At 39.0% G+C, this 20,206-nt stretch overlaps 1 protein-coding gene across 1 annotated transcript; it reads right to left on the bottom strand.

The window, feature by feature from the left end:
- Positions 1 to 520: 520 nt before the first annotated feature.
- Positions 521 to 18,999, bottom strand: ubald1a (UBA-like domain containing 1a). The gene is given in 11 exon segments (XM_046853902.1): positions 521 to 741; positions 875 to 1,013; positions 1,092 to 1,139; positions 1,799 to 1,963; positions 2,592 to 2,862; positions 10,357 to 10,513; positions 10,515 to 10,563; positions 10,566 to 10,588; positions 10,590 to 10,705; positions 17,735 to 17,794; positions 18,510 to 18,999. Coding segments are annotated over 11 exon segments (1,245 nt in total). The 5' UTR covers positions 18,618 to 18,999; the 3' UTR covers positions 521 to 632.
- Between the last annotated feature and the right edge of the window lie 1,207 nt (positions 19,000 to 20,206).

Raw genomic sequence — 20,206 nt, 5'->3', positions numbered from 1 at the left:
TTCTGTGGATTTTATTTATTTATTTATTATGACTGATTTCTATTTATAACTTGGAACAAAATTATAGGAAACAGGAAAATGTTTATATTCACAGTATTCGTGTAAGGAATCTGTCTAATCACATTCGTGTGTTTATATTTACAGAGACTGCAAAAGCTGCACATACAATCTACTGTTGTGAATTGACTTTTGATTAACCAAGTCATTTGCCTATTTGCCTTTCCTGTAGTTGGTAAATAACGTACAGTGAAGACACTAAACTGATCCCGAAAGTCACTCACAGATATTACACTAGATATGTTATTAAACATTCTCTCTTCTTTTCTTAGAAACAGTTTATAAAACATTTTTAGTAGCATTATGTTGTTTAAGGTACTGATCGAATAATAAACTCGTAGTGTCTAATTACAGGAAAAAGTACATTTATATATATATATATATATATATATATATATATATATATTAGTATTGTATATAGTAATGAATGCTTTAATGTATATGAATATTTTCTTGATTGTAAATGTAATATTCTGTGATATCAGATATGCAATCAGCAGTAATTCTACAGTGTCTAGTATAAATCTTCACAGCAAAATAAGCTTCAGTGAGGTAACGGTTTACTGTGGACACTTTTAGATCCGGGGGACGATCTGGATTTCCGTATGGCAGGAGGGACAAAAGTGGCAGGTGTCTTTGAAGTAGTTTAGAACAAAAGGCAGCAGGCAGCATCCGGCTACACAGCTGAAAGTGTAGAGAGGCAGATTAAATGTAATAAAACACTGCTGCGTGCTGTATGTACACAAAAAGCATTTACATTCACTATGGAAAGGAGACATAAGCTCAGCAGATTCTACATTTCTGACTTAAGACATACCCCAGCAACGTGGAGAAATAGCAGAGGAGAAAGGAAGTTTTGCCCACTTTGTGCTGAATCTCAGTGGTAACATGCTGCTTGCAGGTGGGACACTGCACCATAGCTGGAGAAAAGGCCAAGTCCTTCACCTCTAACAACTCTGTAGCAGAAAATCACTGTTCAGTCTTTGTTTTACTTGCATTTTACAAGTTGTGACCTTCAGGTGACACTGGAGTACCTGGATCAGATAAAGTGGGATTCAGCTCTTCATCAGATGGGCTCTGGTCTGTAAATGCAACATATAATATTATATTCAACTTGATATATGTTATGATGCATAATATCTTGTTTTCTAGTGGTATTTCTGGATAAGTTTAAAGTTTTGTTGAAAGGTTTTAAACAATAGTCTTAGAGGAACAATTTGTACATTTTAGATCCTGCTGATATACATCATGCAAATTTCATCCATTGCAATGAAAACATTCACACACAAACACCAACCGTGAACCCATGTGGGCTTCCCAATATTCTAACTAATGACTTCATAAATCCTTGATCATAAAATAATTCATATTTATTCTAAAAGGTGATAAAAGGCTTCTAGTTTAGGAAAATAACTAGAATGTTTTCTATTTTTTTTTTTCTGTGCCATGACAAAAACAGCCTGATATGTTCTTCATCCCTCAAAAAAATGACCCATTTATAATGGCGTAAAAAAGTGATACTATTGCGTCTAAAAATCAAATTGAACTGACATAAGTGTAATTAAACACACACGTCTCAGACCAGTCTTTCATTAGCAGTGCAAACACTCTGAGGACCTGCAAGTCCTGACATTGTTTCCCTGGTCAGGATAATGTAGTGAAATGATACAGTATATTTGATATTATTATTTACGATTTAATAACACAAATTGTATTCTTTAAACAAGCTCTGGAAACATACCAATGACAGATGATTCCTTTGTAATTTCTGTGGTTGTGGTGGAGTGTTTTTCCTGCAAACCCTTTCTGCTTGTCAACTCGCTCTCTTTCTCAGACAAGCTCTGGAGCTCTTTTTCTATTTTCTCCAGCTCATACAGCCCTTGGTCATCTTTCGGACAGAAATCACCTAAAAAAGTAGATGTGGAGATAAAACACAGAATCAGAGCTGTTGTAGAAGCAGAAACCCTGTTCATATTAATATATGAACAGCACATTAATATGTACAGTAGTATTTATTCATTCATTCCTTATTTTTCAGTAACTGCTTTAACCTGGTCATACTGTATTGGATTCAGAGCTAATGGACTAGATGGACCTCCAGGCTACCACAGAGCTCATGCTTTCACACTCTTACTGTATTCATATTGAATATGACGTATTTACCTACTCAAATGAATGGATGAAACAAAGAAAGAAACAAAAAAAAAAACCCAGAAGAATCTCACACAAGCATGAGAACATATAAAACCCCATGCAGACAGTAACCCAAGGGCAGGATGATAGTGGGGACCCTGGATCTAAGAGTAGTCATGCATGAGCAAACAGAAATATTAATGACTAAAACCCAAAGTGAAAGTATAGCCCATATGACAAGGGTGAGTTAAATGAAAATGTAAAAAATCCAGTAGTCCAAAATGTTAAAAGTCCAATAATTATAATGAAATATCTTTTTCTAGAGGAAACCAAACACTCTAAACACTGGAACACTTGCACTGAATGAATGGATACATTTTTGTGACCCCGAAACTGTTCACCTTCTTTGGAGTTTTTTTTCAGGAACTCCTGCAGCTCCAGCAGAAGACTGCGCCGACTCTTGAGCTGCTGCACTCTGGTCATGATGTACCACATCTCAGTGGAGTCCATCTCTATTTGGTCCTCTTCAAGTGTCATCATTTCTCTCTGTTCACTGCCAAAGTAAATCCTGTAATGATCATCCAATGGATCATCTATCACATAACTGTAGTTTTTACCTCCAAGCTTTGCCGAAGAGTCTTTATCACCAGGACAGAACAGTGTACAGAGATGTTAAAACTGTCCAGGTGTTTGCTCAGTCAGATGGTCCCTGGGTTAGAAATTGAGCATGCAAATGAATAATCGATTTGGTTTCCTTTGAATTACTAATGTTGCGTTTATTACACTGAACAGCCTGCTTTAAATATTTTACACTTTCCTCACTTACTTTTTTCGTAATCCATGAAAATATAAATATATCTGTTACATATTGCAGCAGACAAAGGCTGTCTATAAACCGAAATATCATGCACATACCCCACCTTTTCTTTACTGCTCATCATTTTAATAACGTTTTTGCACTACGTCATGCTGATGGCCTTATAAGATACCTGTCTATTTTTTTTCTGGATCAAGTCAGTTATTTACATTTCCCAAAAGTGACATGCAGTGGTCTATTAGTTTGAAAATTTGTTTACCTGTTTGTTGAGCTCTGCAATGCTGCTAGTGTGAGGTTTCATTATAATTTAAATGCATTTACATAATCAAATAGTGTACATACAATGGAAAGGTGTGCAGAACTACCCAGAAGAGGAGGAAAAGGTTATATCTCTTTTATTGAGAAATGGTGCCTGGAAAAAAAAATTATAGGTCCAGTGTATTAGCCAATAACCTTGATTCTTGAGTTACTGGAAACTTTTATCCAGGCTAGAATCTAGAAGAATAGTGCTCAAGAACAGCCCTAAAAGCTGGGGTAAGCTTCCAACAGTTCAGGTTGAACTCTTTTATTTTACACATTTGTTTCCTTGTCCTGTTCACCCACGTCGAGTTTTGAGTCATATATATGCAAATCAAATCAAATAAATAAATCGCGGACAGTGTGGCATATTGGATTGAGGCCAAATCAGAGTATTTCCTAGTGATAGCCGCTAGAGGTCAGTGTTGTTCAGAATGGTGAGTCACGTGCTCAGGCTGTGCTGGAACACTGCACTGCAATAACGCTGAAATATTAACTAGCAAACTAACTGTCGTCCTTCACCACCTTCTCTCTCTCTCTCTCTCTCTCTCTCTCTCTCTCTCTTTCTCTTTCTTTCACTCATAGCCTTGGAAAAAGTGTGGTTTGAGAGACTGCATGAAATATATTAATGATTGAAATAAAATATCCCTGCTGAAAAATCCAGCTTTGGTCTGACCAGCAACCAGCTGCCAACATAAAGAGCTGCACATTTTCTACTTTCTAAGTTACTAATAATGCTGGAACAACTATGCCAATAAATGTCTAAGAATATTTTATTGTATTGTTGTTTTCTTGAAATATTTTGTCTACAGTGTAGTATTCGTGATTCCAAATCTAGTTCCTTTTTAGCAGCTATTTTACCAGCTGGTAAGCAGGGCTTATTTCTGCAGGAATGCATGTGTGTTGAGAGAGAGAGAGAGAGAGAGAGAGAGAACCATGTGTGTGAATGAAAACATTGAGAACCACTTCCTGTTGCAGTGGAAGCAGCTGGCTGTTCACTATGAGTAATGGAAGGGGAACGAAAAGCCTGGCGCACACAAGCCAGCAATGTGGCTCCCTGTACCTCTGTTCACTTTAGCCCCTTTACTTACTTCAGTCACTCTCAGTTTCCTCTACCACTCCTGTATAAATCACTTCACTTAACTTAAACAATATAACATGCTTACAAAAAGTTCAGATCTACATAAAAACACTCATATTAAGTAAGAATAAGAGTAGTCCAAGAAAGCTTGTGCTGTTATAGTGTCTTTCTAGTGTCTTTCTTTAAAACCCTCCCCCTACTTTGTTTCTCAGATTATATTTATACACACACACACACACACACACACACACAAACTTCTCTTTTCTCTAAACAAAAATGTGCCAAACGTGACCCTTGGTAATGATGTCACAGTAGGCGGGTCCTGGTGAGCCTGGGAGCCATGCACAAGAGTGCAATTTGAGGAAGATCGAGGATGTGTTCAACAGGAAAAGCAAAAGTATTGAGAAAGTATAGAAAAATCTTAAATCAAAGTATATAAATGAACGTATTCATCCAAAATTTACAAATGAAAGTGAAAGAAAAAAGTAACTACATTTAAATGCACTCAAATATTAAAAAGTTAACTGTAACTGTTTTTAACTGATGAATGTAGAAAAGTTAGTCATTTTTTCATGTGAAAATCATTTTCTTATACATTAACTATACCCTTCTGCTTTACATTTGTAATATTTACCAATAGGCAGAATTTGATATAATTTGGATATATCTACTGATATGTCTTAATGTTTACTAAAACCTGCCATTAACAAAGAAAACAGGCCAAACTAGTATAATATAGCTAGTTGATGTTAGCAAATTAGAGGAACTTGTCTCAACTTGATAAAGTTTAAAAAACGAGATGCCTTACATTATAAGAGTTGTGCAGAAATGTGTCGAAATATTTTACTGAGAGATGATCAGTCTCAGTATACTCAGTGCTCACTACTTTGTGAAACATGGCAAGGTCACACTCAATTATGTTTTTTTCTACATTGATAACCCTGACTGAATGTTATTAGCATGATTTATACAGGTTATTCGAATGTTTAAATTAAAAAAAAAATGTAAGGAGATAAAAGTAATTATTTTCTTTGCAAATTAATTAAGTACGAATACAGGTATTTAATAAATAACTGAATAATAATTTTGTAGAGTAATTAAGAACAATTGCCAAAGTGTTTTCCACGCCTGCTCTTTAGTGTGTGATATTGAATTGTAGTTATTAAGCTGTAAAATGACAGGAAATGACGGTTTAAGGTTCACATTGTGTCTGTGTGACATATTAACACTGAGTAATTTGGTAGCCTTCTTTATACTTACTCATGTACCTCTAGCCTGAATTAAAGGAGCTGAAACACCCACACCCAACAACAAAAATTTACTGGCTTAACACTCGCAAGAACACACTTTTTTTTTAATTAAGCAATTTCATTATGTATCTCTCACCTAAAAACATGAATAGTGTAGTAAATCATTTAAGGCACATGAATCTGGAGGAGCAGTTAAGATGTATTTTCTTTCACTAAAGTGAAGAAACCTTTTCTTTAAAATGCCACTTCATTAAGTGTGTGTGTATGTATGCAGCTGTGCTGATTTGTCTCTGGTGTAGTAGGACTGGGATTCTGGCTGTTTGTAACTGCTGAAGGGAGGAGCAGGGATTGTGTTTGGGGAGGGAATGAATGGACCAATCAGACCCCACTATTGTCATCCGCATCCAGACACAAGTAAAAGATACTACATACTGCTCTCTGTCTCACACTGCCATGCATGCACACTGTCTCTCACTCTTAGTTCTTACTCTTTGTTCATCCTGCCCTGGTTCAGTCTAGACAAACCCACACTTAAAATTCATTCTTTTATGTCTGGCACAAAGCAGAGAGACTCTGATATGTATGTATTTGCAGTTTAATTAAGTAACCGACTGGAAGAAAATGCACAATAGCACCATGAAAATGAAAACAGTGAATGTTACACGTTAATACCCACATTCACTCCAGTTACTAAGTAAAAGCGTATTTGTTAACTTGTGGGGCTGTATTGCAATGGGAAATAGGATTGTGTGTTGGGATAAAGGATAGTGTTGCTCTAGTTTTGGAGTCCAGAGCTTAAACCAGCTCATTTATAATCTACACTCTCTTTCTCTGCTTCTCATATGACAGAACACAGTGATCATAGCACACCCTGAATCCTTCGCTTCCTGCTGACTCATAGCCATTCATTCAGCTGCTGCTTCACTCAGCACGGTTAGACATCAGGTATCAAAACACACACACACACACACACACACACACACACACACACACACACACACAAGCTGTTTCTGATTCAGTAAATAAGTAGGACTTACTTCCCCTTTCCCCGCTTACTACATTATATGTACTACATGATATGCTGCACAGTGTTGTTTTTCTTTTACACACCACAAGCCTCACACAGACAGAGGAACAGCGAACAGAGACTCTCACTTGGCCTTGTCCCCTTGGCAACATGAAGTGCGGCGCCCATGCTGTAAATTCATCCCACAGCCCAAAAGGAAGCAAAAGTATGAGTGGCTGAGTGGCTAGCTGCTTATAAAACAATACTGTGCCCTGAATTCAAACTAAGAGGTGGGCATCTCTATGGCCCTCATGATTCAATGCAATTTAATTCACAACATGATCATGAATCGAGGGCAGCATTGTGGTGAGCAGGGAGCATTGATGCTTTAAATCTCCAAAATGGTTCGATCCTGAGCTCGGGATAATGTATGTGTGGATTTTCACATGATCAGCTAACGTTTTTTTTTACCTTGCTCTGGTGAAAGGCTTTAGATCGGCTCTGCCTCGGTCACTGGAATAAAGCGTTTACTGAACATGAATGAATGAATCAAACAATTCTGTGATCCTTCTATGATCCTTTCAGGTGTTAAAATTAATTTATTTATAGCAAAGTTCAATTCACGATTGTTATAATTCAAAAGAGCAGCACTGATGCTTTCAGTCAAATTACAGATTTACACATGCTGGATCGCTCACATCATTTCTGTAAGAGATTCACAAAGCAGGGCTGTTGACTGCTGAAACATGTAGCATGTAAACATCAACTAGCCTCTGTTGCATCATTTACTTCAGAGTTACAAATGGCCTCTGGGAACAACAGCAGCACAAGACTTTTAGTGTGTTAAGAGCAGTCCAAGCAGCTGCACACAAATTTAAGATCACTAAGCACAATGCTAAGCATGAAATAGAGTGCTGTAACTGGACTCTAGTGTGGAGGACATGCTTTCCGGAATGCATTCCTTCTGGAATGCCAACATAGTGCCAACATTAATGTTTGGTGAAGGAAGGATAATGATATGTGGATGTTTTGGACTAGACCTCTTAGTTCCAGTGAATGGTAACATCAAAGCTACAGCATTCAAAATATTTTAGATAATTATATATCTTCAACTTTGTGGCAACAGGTTTGCAAAGGCCCTGTCCTGTTTCAGCCTAACAGTGCCCTTGTGCAATTCGATGTCCATAAAGAAATGTTTTGGAGAGTTTGGTGTGCACAAATTCCTGCAGCCTACAAAGATCCAAGACCACAACCCCAAATAATACCTTTAGTCAAATATGAACCCGGACATTCTCATCAAACATCAGTGCCTGGATTTACCTATGGTCTGGACTGACATGGGCACACTCCAAATTACATATTATTGCCAATAGTTTTGGAATGGGATGTCCAGGATAATAGGTATGATGGGCAGGTGTCCACATATTTATTACCTATAGCACAATTATAGGCAAATGCAAACATCCAAATGCTGAATTCTTTGTTTTAACTATAATAAAAAAAATTTAAAAACGGTGTGAAGGCAAGAATGCTGCAAAAGCGTGTTTGGGGTGAATGCCCAGGCCAGGGTTCACCTGGCATAGACATGCCTTCTCATGCAGCCTGGTGGAGTCGCACTTAACAACTTGGCACTGTCCTGGTTTCTAGGTCATGGTCTGAGAAAACATGCACACCAACACACTGTACACAGACTGTAGAGGTGCGGACAGAGGCATGCAGCGGCTCGATAAATCAAAGCCTCCCTCTCTGCTGGTGTGTGGGGAAGAACTGAAGCGGAGTGAGGACACCCAGAGTGAGAACTCACTGAACCCTGTACTGCCCAGTTCGGATCGGCCAGTCTGAGGAGTCTGTGTGTTGCTTTCTGTGGAAACATCTGCATTTAATATTTACTCGTGTTTAAATCTCATTTGAGAGGATCCAGGGCTGTGGAAACTTTATTTGTAAGTACAGGGTCAACAGCTACTCTTACTGAACTGAAGCACTGAGGTCTTAACTAATTTTTGCAGAATGTAAACGTCAGCATGTGCATTCAGAAGCTAAGGAACCGAAAGGCACACACGACTGACTCTTTTTGCATGATTTGACTGAATACAAAACACCACCCTGAAACTGTGAGTCAAAAGTCTTTTAGCAGGAAAATAAATAAATAAAACACACCACCATATGACATACAATATTTATTTAGGAACACAAACAATGATAAGTTAATTATCAGGTAGTCCACAAATATTGTGGGAATGGTATCAATACAGTCATAAAGGGGAAAACATACATGAAAATCCGTTTAGGAACATGTGATCCCAAAAGACAAAAAAACTTTGATTAGAAAACTGGTGAAAATGAAAAATAAACCCAAGCACAAATTTTAAAATGGGTTATTGACAGTAAGTTCATGACAGTTATTCATATTTTTTCTTCTAAGAGAAACAATCAAATCAACATAAAAAAAATGCATTCTCATTTTGCCATATTAAAATAAAAAGACTGTAGAAACGTGGATGAGTCCTACCCTGAACTTGAATTGAGACATTTGTCCAATGCCCCTTTTTACACCCTCCCCTGTCTGATGAACCCAGAAGAGGGAATTAGAGAAGATTCTCAAAAGATTAACATTTTTTAAAACAAGGAAATCATGTAGATTTCCCCCCAAAAAGCAAGAAACTACAAAATATGATATATATTTATATATGAAGACATGCAAAGTGGCAAGTCGGCTTACAAACATGTCATAGTAGTCTGGTTGTATGTAGTTTTTATCAGTTTATGTTTGAGACCCTTCCCAGCTAAGAAACAGTCTGATCGATGCCAAACACCTGAAAAAGATTTCAATAAAATTCATCAACAATTTCAAAAAGAGACATTGGTCATTCCAGGGGACAAATAATAATAATTAAAAAAAAAAAAGAGTCCAGATGTATCTAGCAAGCCTAACACCTTTTGAGAACATCATTGTGTTACTGCATTAGGAAGAGAAGCAGGGCTGATACCCTATGTAAAATCCGGCTTTAAAAAAAAAAAAAAAAAAAGATTTTTTTTTCTCATTCAACTAGTGCGATTCCCTGATTGGCTGAGGAAAAGTCAGGTGACCAGTGAGGTAAGCAGAGTCCAGAGTCCCAGTATTGACGTTAGAAAGAAAACTGTCCTATCGACTTGCTGTTTCTTGTGTGTGAGCAGCACACACTAAACACATGAATGCTTGTGATGAATACTATTCAATAAAAAAATGCAATAACAGAGCTCCACTCCTCATGCAACGTCAATGTGTGTAACGTTTTCGAGTACAGAAAGGACACCAGATGAAAGCTTGAAAGAAAACTGTGACAAAAGTTGCTGCCTTAGAGTACATATATGTCCATCTTTTAGAAAATACAAGAAATAATCCTTGGGCATGACGATCATAGTCCCATTCATATTCATCTATTTTAATGAAGAAAAAAAACCTAGGAAAATTCAGTTGCTTTCTCAGTAATACAATGTGCGTCTCTATTTATTTTTTTTCTTATTAACTTTGCATTGGCTGTTCTCTATTTCACCCATCCCTTAATTGTCCATGCTGCTTGGTGGATTCTTGCTTGTATCGCTCTCTCCTTCCCACCGCTTCTTAAGGTGAGAGGACAAAGTGAGTGCCCCCTGTACCCCCCCAATATAATCGTACCCCCAACATTTTAGCCCCCTGCCCCACCCTGTTTTTTTTTTTTTTTTTTTTTTAAACCACCCCAGTGAGAGCAGGAAGAGGAGCCACGCAGTCCTGCTCCTCATCTCTCAGCCTCCATGGCCACACTGGCCTTCTGTTCGGCAGCTGCTTGCTGGTTGACAGTGGATGGCCACCCTGGGGTAGGGTGGGCCTGTGTGCCCGGAGGGCCCTGAGTCCATAATCCTTGCTGGCTGGCCACGGGTGGAGTCATACCCCAGCTGACCGGTGGTGGAGGGGAAGAGGTGGCCATGGATGCCATACTAGGGCTGCTGCTGCTGCTGAAGCTTTCTGATGCCTTGAGACGGGAGAACATGGTGAGTGCATCAGGGAAGTTAGGTGGAGTCGCCGGTGTGTTTGCTGGTGTACACATCTAAAGGGGCGAAATAGACACAGAATTAGACACCAGAAGCCATTATATGTGTCACCAGCACTACAAAAAAATTTTTCTCCTAAAATAAGGAACGATCATAGTCATGCATGGGCGCAAACAACAAGTGGCATTAAACAAGGTGAAATGACAGAGCGACACCAAGCTAAACTGTCCTCGAAGAACATTCCGACATTCCTTCTCGTTTCCATACAGTTCCCTCTGTTTGGAAATGACCGTTTGGAAAACAGACTTCCTGTTTTACTGGCATTGCGCACTATTGCGTCCCATACACACTCTGCCCTGTTATGACCTCACTCAACTTCTCCATTGTCCTCTTTGTACTAGCGCGCTCCTTTGAGAACAAATCCCACCCTTACAGAGGTACACAACAGCCCACACAACAGCCCTCATGAGAGCGCAATAGGCTGCAGAACATCACTATCTTTAAAACACAGTAATCATCCAGTCCCTGTGAACGTCACTGCACTGTTTATCAGTGCCTGTGTGGCACACAAACAACCTATTTGCTCTTCCTGGGTTCTCTCCAGATTTAAACAGAAGAAGGATCCAAAAAAGATGTTTTATGATGCACTGTTGTGCTTGCTGTTCTAAGTGTGCCTGCACTGCTATGGGTGCTTTGTGACAGCTTCGTACACTTCCTGGTGTCCCCTTCCGAAGGCAATAGATAGGTATGAGAAACGTTTCCAGATTATCTTACTGCTAAGGCCAAACTTGCCTAGTTCACTCAAAGCCAGGATACTCTGCTCTGTTCTGTCAGCAAACTTGATTCCTTTTATCCGTGGTGCTTATCGACCCATCTGAAAGAGTATCGCTGTGAAATGGCCACAACTGCCCCTTTATCAACGGTCAAAAGTCTCAAATGATCTGCACTCTCTATTACCACTGTCAATTTGCTGGAGAGGCCGGAATCTGTGAAATTGTTAAAAATTAGGAAATTATGAGCAAAGCTTTAAATGCTACTAACAAGACAAGACATTATCATTTAAGAAGTGCTGAAATGGTAGCATATCGTATTTAGTTAATTCTGCATAACAGAGGTGAAGGTCAACTTCTAAATACAGCCTCTAAAGCAAAACACGAGCATCTGTGGGACCTCAATTATTATAATAGCAGGACAAACTGCTGTTCACAAGTGCAGTATACACAACAAACAAGCAGAAACCCACAGCTGTGTTGCTATGGAAATATTTTGGTTGCAAGCACAGATGCCATGTTGAGAATTAAGGTAAAATTAAGACAAGCCATTCCTTTTTATTACTTGTATTTGAAAACACGAGTCCAACTTTCACCAAGCAACAAACGCGTTGCTCCTGGCCCCTGCCTCTGTCCTCAGAGTGTGAAAATCCATACCATAAACATACCAACCAAACAAACCCTGAGTGGTTTTAGAATTACATTATAAGCTCTTTCAGACAAGAGTCTGAGTGGACGGTGAATGTCTAAACAAATGTGGTCTCATTACGTCAGCGAGGTTGGGATTTTACAGCTGGAACCAATGCGCTACAGTGCTTTCAAACCGAAATCAGAAAACTCTCAACAATTTCACCATGGGCAAGTAAAGGCAGCTGTGTGGGATAAGAGCTTTCACCTTCTTTTCAATGAGATTGCTCTCATGTCCACACTTGCACGGAGATGAGAATCCCACAGGCGCCTGAGAGTGAGCAGCACACTTATCCCCATTTCCCTTTACAATTCCACTAGTGAGCGCTACACGAGTGTTTCATTCCATAAACAGAAGTTGCTAGGATTTATAGCTTTTACACATGCTTCTGAAAATGTTCCTCACCCTCTCCATTACCGTTCGCTCTTAGTAATGACAAAGAACAGAAGACCGCTTTCAGGTTACTTCATTGTTCATTGGAAGACCTGATTTATCGACACCTTCCAAGCATGTCTAGTTAAATTACTGACTATTCTCACTGTTGGTGCTGCTCTTTTTCTCTATCCGTTTCACTCATGCGCGCTCACACACAACGCTTGGGGGGGATCAGTTGAGTGAGGAGTATGAATACCACAGTTAATTTAATGAATTGATGGTGCACTGCAGCATTCTATCACAAGACAACAGACTTAAGTCCAAAAGCACAAGCAAAGGCTGCTAAGCTGCAGTTCTGTTTGAGGAAACGGTGTGTATGTCACTCAGTGAGAAGCTGACAAGACCACAGTGTGGGGAGACCGGAATGCAGTGAAGTGACGGGTCAGAGCTGCTAATTCACTAATCTAGCCTGCAAAATGATCACTTGAGACACATGCAATGCAGTACTTAAAAGAATGTGGAAGTAGCTGTTTCATGTTGTTTGCGTGTGTATGTGCTTGCACACACGTGGGTAAATGATCTCTTGGAGCAGCGCTTGATTATTAACCTGACTGTTGACACACCACAGTGGGATTTTACAGCAAAACAATAGGCAGTTATTGTCTCGGTGTACTGGTATATTTTTCTGAATACGAGGCTGAAAGAAAAATCATTCACTGCTTACGTCTGAGGGAGGAACATGATGTTATTAGGAAACGCTAACTGGGGCATTACTGAGCCATGAGAAGCAGTTATTGTGCAATAATCAAGAAAAGAAGGTTGGAAAATCCCCAAGGTTAAAGCAAAGAGCATAGACATGATCAAGGGCCACAAACACAAGAGACTGAAATAGATGGAATGGCTAAATTTATATCACAACAAAGTTACATGGCATCGTAAAAAGCAGGTAATATAGAAATCTGTGCTTGAGGTCACACAAGCATGCAGCAGACGTGTGGGTGTACATGTGTGTGTATATGATATGTACGTGTTCACACATCTGCTCTTCACACTCAGCCAAACCATCTACCGAGCTCCTGTGTTCCAGGAAGCGCTGCTACTAGAAACACACACACACACACACACACACACACACACACACACACACACACACACACACACACGCCAAACCACTTCAGATGTGGCCCTCAAAATTTTCTGTGGAACTTTTATTTGAGAAAAAGGGCCAAACCTTAAACATACTGCACGAGCTATAATAAGGACATATACATCTCAGAAGATATTCATTTAACTATCAATTTCCCAACATATCAAATGATCCTCACAATTTTTTTTTTTTATTATGAAATTTTCACTATTCACTTTATTAGGAATGCCTAATACACATCCATGCAATTACCCAATAAGAAAATTACAGAGCAGCAGTGCAATAAAAAAAAACGCTGAAAATTCAGATCCAGAGCTTTAGTACTGTTCACATTAAAAATAAGATTGCAGGGAAAATGTGATCTCAGTGACACTGATCACGATGCCAGAAAGGCTGGTTTAAGTATTTTAGAAACTGCTGACCTGAGATTTTTTACACACAACACAATCTCAAGCAATAGTGCCAACCAAATTTTTAAAAGAAAAAAAAAAAAAAAATAGCCAGCATCCAATAGAGTTATGGTTCTGAAATGCCTTGTTGCTGTGAGAGGTCAGGGGGCAAAGACAAGACTGTTGATCTGCCAAGAAAGGCTTAAGGTAACTCTAGTGAACCTTAAACTGGTTGTGCTACAAATGCAGATCACAACATCAGGTTCCACACACCTGTTAGACAATAACAGGATTATGTGGATACAGTGAGCACAAGCTCTGGACAGAGTTAAAGACTGTAAAAAAACCAGGTTAATTTACTCCATTTTGATATTAGCATTATGTTAGCTCTTGAACAGCATCTGTGAGGTACTAAGCATTGCACTGCTGTCAAATACACACACACACACACACACACACACACACACACACACACACACACACACACACACACACACACTTCCTTTGGCTAAGACAAAAAAAAAAACTAGCAGCAAGGGCAAAGCAACATGTAAATATAGCAGTGATTTTGTGGTCATGCCACATGTTGAACATTTCCAAACTGCTGAGGAGAATTTAGATTTTGTACTAAAATAATTAAAAACTTTAAAATATTGCAATTTTGTAAAGGAGTAAATTTTTCCCTCCTGTTTTTGTTGACTACCTCTATACTAACAGTTTAGTTACCATTTATATATACACATGATACTATTCTCTAATGTATGTCAAAATCACCTATGACTACTTGCAGCAATACTGACATCGTCTTGCACTAATGCACCTCAAACACTAGTTGTTCCACTTTCTCAATTCCACGCCTTTAAAAGACCAAGCGAGCGACCAAGTGTAGCCTCTCCTATTCATTAATAAATTAGCATATCTGTGGTTAACTTGCCTCTTTAATTCTCAGCTCCACGCCATTCTCTGAGCTTGGGGTATTTGTAGCTGGACCTGAACATTACCTTATTCTGCCTGTTCATGCCTGCTACTCCTACAAGCTCCAGCTCTCCTTAAGTCACACCCAGAAACAAACCCCATGGTTAAAGTTACCAGAACCATAACACCCTCTTTGTTATGACTCAGCTTGTGAGTAACAGCATGTTAACCCTAGTGTTTTTGGATTCAGGTTTGCTTTTAGTCAACAACTGATTTTGGTGGCTTCAGTGAACATTATTGCAAGTAAAAAATAAATAAATAAATAAATAAATAAATGCAAATCTGCAGGGAAGAAAAAATTAGTTCTTCAAATGAAGTTCTTTTTATTTCGTTTTTTTTTTTTACCTTCATTTATTCCTGCATTACTCCTAAAAGGTAAAATCTGTTAAATTATTTTACATGTTTAAACATTGTACAACACCATTACTATGTACTACTAAATAATGTAACCATTATACACACACACACACACACACACACACACACACACACACCACTATTACAAGAGGTGAAGCATGTATAACCTTGGCAAGAGAAGCACAAAGCAGGTCTTTCACATACATATGCACAATCATCACTATCTAAACACATAAGCTTATAAAGAATAGTAGTCAAAATCATAAAGTTATTTGTGTTGATTATATTTTCTATAAGTATAGTAAATCAGAAAATTACAAGTATAGTAATTCAGAAAATTTCTTAAAATGTTTCCCTTCAAATGTATGTATGTATAATAATTACACACACACACACACATAATTGGTGAGAATTCTCATTCAATGGTGAGAATATATCACTAGTGTGTGCAGTAGGCACCAGTAACCACATGCATGCATTGTAATTTAAAACTCAATTATAGTTTAGTTGTGGGTTACTTTACTTCAATGATACTAATAATTTAATGATGATTTTGGGGGGTTGGGGTGGTAGGTGGGGGGTTGCCATAATCAGCTAGATTTTCGGTCTGAGTTTTTGACCCAGGGCACTCAACATTTCAGTTCTGCTTTGAGACAAACATTTTCATTTCGCTACATGACTAATGTAAATCAGTAATGACTAGATCACATATTATCCCGAGAATAACATTAAACACAATGACTAAAGCATTAAGTATCGGTCAAAGTTTTTTTGCTCAAAAATGATCTCATTACATGATCATGAAAAACATGTTTCTTCTTAAGATGAACACCAGCAGCCATTTTGTATTAGAATGAGTGTGTGGTCTTACAGGTGACCGCATGATTACTCAGTATTAGTTTGATTAAACCCTCAGCAGGGCACTTCGTAAAATGTTTTCATTTTTTATTACAATCTGTTTGAGACACAAAAGGAACAGTCATCATTAGTAATTCAACTAATAATTACTGGAGTCTTGGTGTGTTTTTAGTACAAATACAGTACATAAGTATGTCAAAGGACAAAGCAAATATTTGCTGTACTGCATATTCTATATTCTGTAGTTAAGGCCAAAAGGGCATCAGAGAGCCTCAGTTCTGTCAATCAAAAGAACTGAGTCAGTGCTGTGGAAATGGAGCAAAGTGGATTAGAGCAATGGAGCTAAACAGTGCTTAGAAGCTGAAAGTGAATAGGATATCCAACACATGCTTGTCTGGGCTTTGTGTTCGAGTTTGACAATGTAAAAAAAAAAAAAAAAATCTGAATTTTCCATTAAACCTGTCATGAGATGTAAATACATTTTGCTTCCTCAAGTTTGCATTGAAATTACGACAAAAACACACCAATGACAAAATCATTATCGCCTTTCCTAAGAACAAAAAAACAACAACATATATCCACAACCTGTACTGGTGACCACACAACTAGAATCACATGATCTCTTTATATATACACACATGTAAAATGTTCAGTTGTTTGTACACACCAGTGTGGGTGGGGAAACACGTTGTTTCAACTAGATCACTGAACAGATTTTGAGAAAAGCACACGTTACAATTTCCATTCAATTGTTTGCAATTAACTGAAAAGGGGGAAAACGACTAGTTCCTGTTAAACACAAGACCGGAAGCAGTTTGATGCAACGGCCACTTACAAAAGGCACGAGCATGTAAAACAGGCCCGACACACACTCTCTCTCTCTCTCTCTCTGTGTGTGTGTGTATACGTGTGTATGAGAGAGGGAGGTTGGAGAATACGGATGACTGATACAGTGTCTCTAAACAATAGCAGTGGTGTGTAATATATAGAGAGAGAGAGAGAGAGCGCGCACGCAGATGCGGGAAGTGGCTGTACAACCGGAAACATGACCCTCCTCAGTAAACGTAAACATTGTGTGCGGTTCCTCTTGGTGTTAAACCGTAAACCGAATCTCCTGAATAACACGGTACAATAATCTAACTGGATTATTAACGTGGACTTCTTTAGGACGCCACGTACATCTGTTAACTCCTCCAGCCATTTCTGCCCTATTGTCTCACTTCACTCAGGGGACAGAGAGGTGTGTGTGTTCAGCTCCTCCTGCGGCGCAAAGCCGAGCGTGGCTGAGTGTGTTTATTTCTGGAAGCTCCGTGTCTCCGCAACATGGCCGACACACACACACACACACACACAGCCTACATTGTTATTGTTAGCTCGCTATGCCTCTCGCTCCTCTTTAAACCAAACACATGGACACCTCGCAAGCACAACACGTACTATTCTGAACATTTACAGCAATAGACAACCAAATAATAATAAATGAATAAAGAGTGTGACTCAAGAAATCTGTACATTTCTGTACTTACCATTTGATGATGGTGACCGTATGGGATATTAGTCTCTTGGAAAAAGGCACTGAGGGCTGTCTGTAATCAAAGAGACACACAAACACCTCAGTAATGGCTCTATAATCACATTTCATTGCTTCATGATGGGATTTTTGGTACAATTTCAGTAAATACAACATGGTCTTTATTTTTCATTGACTACAAAACTATTTTAAAAGCCCCGTGGTCTTTATTTGTCATCGACAAACCAGAATAATAATAATAATAATACTGGAGAACAAAAAAAGCCCCAGATTATGAATGAACGATGGAGTTGAAATGTTTGTTGTCGTGTGTGAGATCTGGAAGGGGTGTAGATCAGGGGTCGGTCATCTCCACTGCATAATGGCTCTGTGAGCAGGAACACTGAGCCACGAGGAGATTATAAAGGCTTTTAATCCGGAGTAAATGAGAACGGGAATCGCAGCCACAACAATACATTGTCTATTCTGGGTTTTGGTTGTGTACATACGCACTCGGATTTAAATACCCTCGTATAAAAGCGAGCGCAATAAAAATAATAAAACATAAATAAGTGTTTGTTTACAAAAAAAGACACTGTGATAACCCGGCGTCGTAAAGGCGGTGTGGGGCAGTGTGTACGGTTTTACGTGTGTTGATGCGATGCGGCGGTGTGAAGCGCTCAGGAACGAACACACACACACACACACACACACACACACACACGTACACGTACACATACATAGACATACGCATCATAAACACTGCCGTTCGCGTTCCCCTTCTGCCTCACCTCAAACTGCCAGTGTGCCGCTTGCAGAAGCTGCTTGGCCTGGTCTGCGGCGCATCCAGCTGTCAGGACGAACTGGTTTATCATCACTTGATGTTTTAGTTCATCCATGTTCGCCGGAGTGTGTTTCCGAGCCGCGGACGGTAGTGTTCGTGCCTGGGATTCAATTTTATCCGAGTGTGTTTCTCCCCTTCCCTTTCTCAGTCGTCCACCATTACAGCCGGCTGAGCAAACACAAATATTTACTGTTGGAGCGCAGGGGTAGGAGCCTACCTCTGACTGACAGCGCCACGCATCCAATCAGAGACGAGCGTCGGATTTGGGAATTGTAGGCGAACCTCATTTATGTTTTACGTTTCCCCGTCGTCGGAACGAAGACGCTCCAAATCAGTGCAGTCATCACACACATGTGGGTTCATGTATTACCTCAGAGTTAAGAGGATAACCATTTACGTTAGGTGTGTAACATATACAGTGGGCGTACACGGCTTTGTTTGGGTTCCACATTGTTTTGTGGAGGACTCAATTTCCCATCAGGCCGCTCTTTGTTTGTAAAATCATGTAAAGCTGGATTTTGTGAATGACGGCTGCTCCTGTCCAATTCCCGTCCGAGTTCTACCGCTACCTTGCCAAATATGGTAAACAAATCTTACAGGACCAATTGAATTGCGTGAAGCGATATAAAAGTACAAATGAAACCTGCGAAGTGTTTTAGAGCTGACTGTGTTCACCACATTTGCGCAGTCCGGCCCATGTGTGTATATTAGACCAGATTTCCCAAACCTCTTTTTGCAGCACGGACCTGGTCAGACAGACAGACAGACAGACAGACAGATAGATAGATAGATAGATGTATTATCTGTCACATGTAAATTACAGCACTGTGAAATATTTCTTTAGCATATCAGCATATTTGGGGCCTTGCTAAAGAGCCTGCACAATTTCTTTTCATGGAATTGGGGGATGGGGTGAGGGGATCACACACATAATACTATTACACAGTACTGTGCATATTAAATTATTATTTTTTTTTACATTAGGGCACAGATAAATAGATAAAAATCTTGCAGATCATAAAAGTCAATACAATGGAAATGAAATAAAATAAAATAGTTTTTATTTTTTCTGTGCGGCACGGTATTGGTGGCCTGGTGGTCGAGGAGTCCTGTTTTAGACTCCAGACCGCACATACAGTAAATATTCATACACACAGGCTCAGTTATCAGATTGTGACTTATGCCAGTACCACATTTAACTTATAACATAATTTGTACCAGAGTTGGTAATTGGTAAGAAATTATCTTAATGATCAATAACAGCTGAGAGTGCTCATACAAATAACCTGTAGCAAAAAGATTCAGTAATACCTTCTCATGCACAGGGATTTAACATAATCTACGTTTAACAATATTCTAATGAAAAACGGGTTGTTTTGTTTATTTCACACTCATGTATATGATGTTTAATTCTGTCAGAGATGTCTCTTCATGTACATGCATTGAACATATTTTGAAGGAGTGCTCAATATCATCGCTTAGTTGCTCAGCATCGCAAATGTTGAGCTATTTTATGAGCTGCTCAGTAGCTCCTGGTTTCGTAATCTCAACTGACTGTATAAGACTGTAAACAGGACATTACTCATAAACTTACATTCCAGTGCTCATGTTAGTTCTCACTCTCCAGTGTTCTGTATTGTTTAA

Source organism: Silurus meridionalis, chromosome 7 (genome assembly GCF_014805685.1).
Source record: "Silurus meridionalis isolate SWU-2019-XX chromosome 7, ASM1480568v1, whole genome shotgun sequence".
NCBI lineage: Eukaryota > Metazoa > Chordata > Actinopteri > Siluriformes > Siluridae > Silurus > Silurus meridionalis.
Note: the sequence above shows the minus strand (reverse complement) of the source record. Positions and strands in the feature narration are given on the sequence as shown.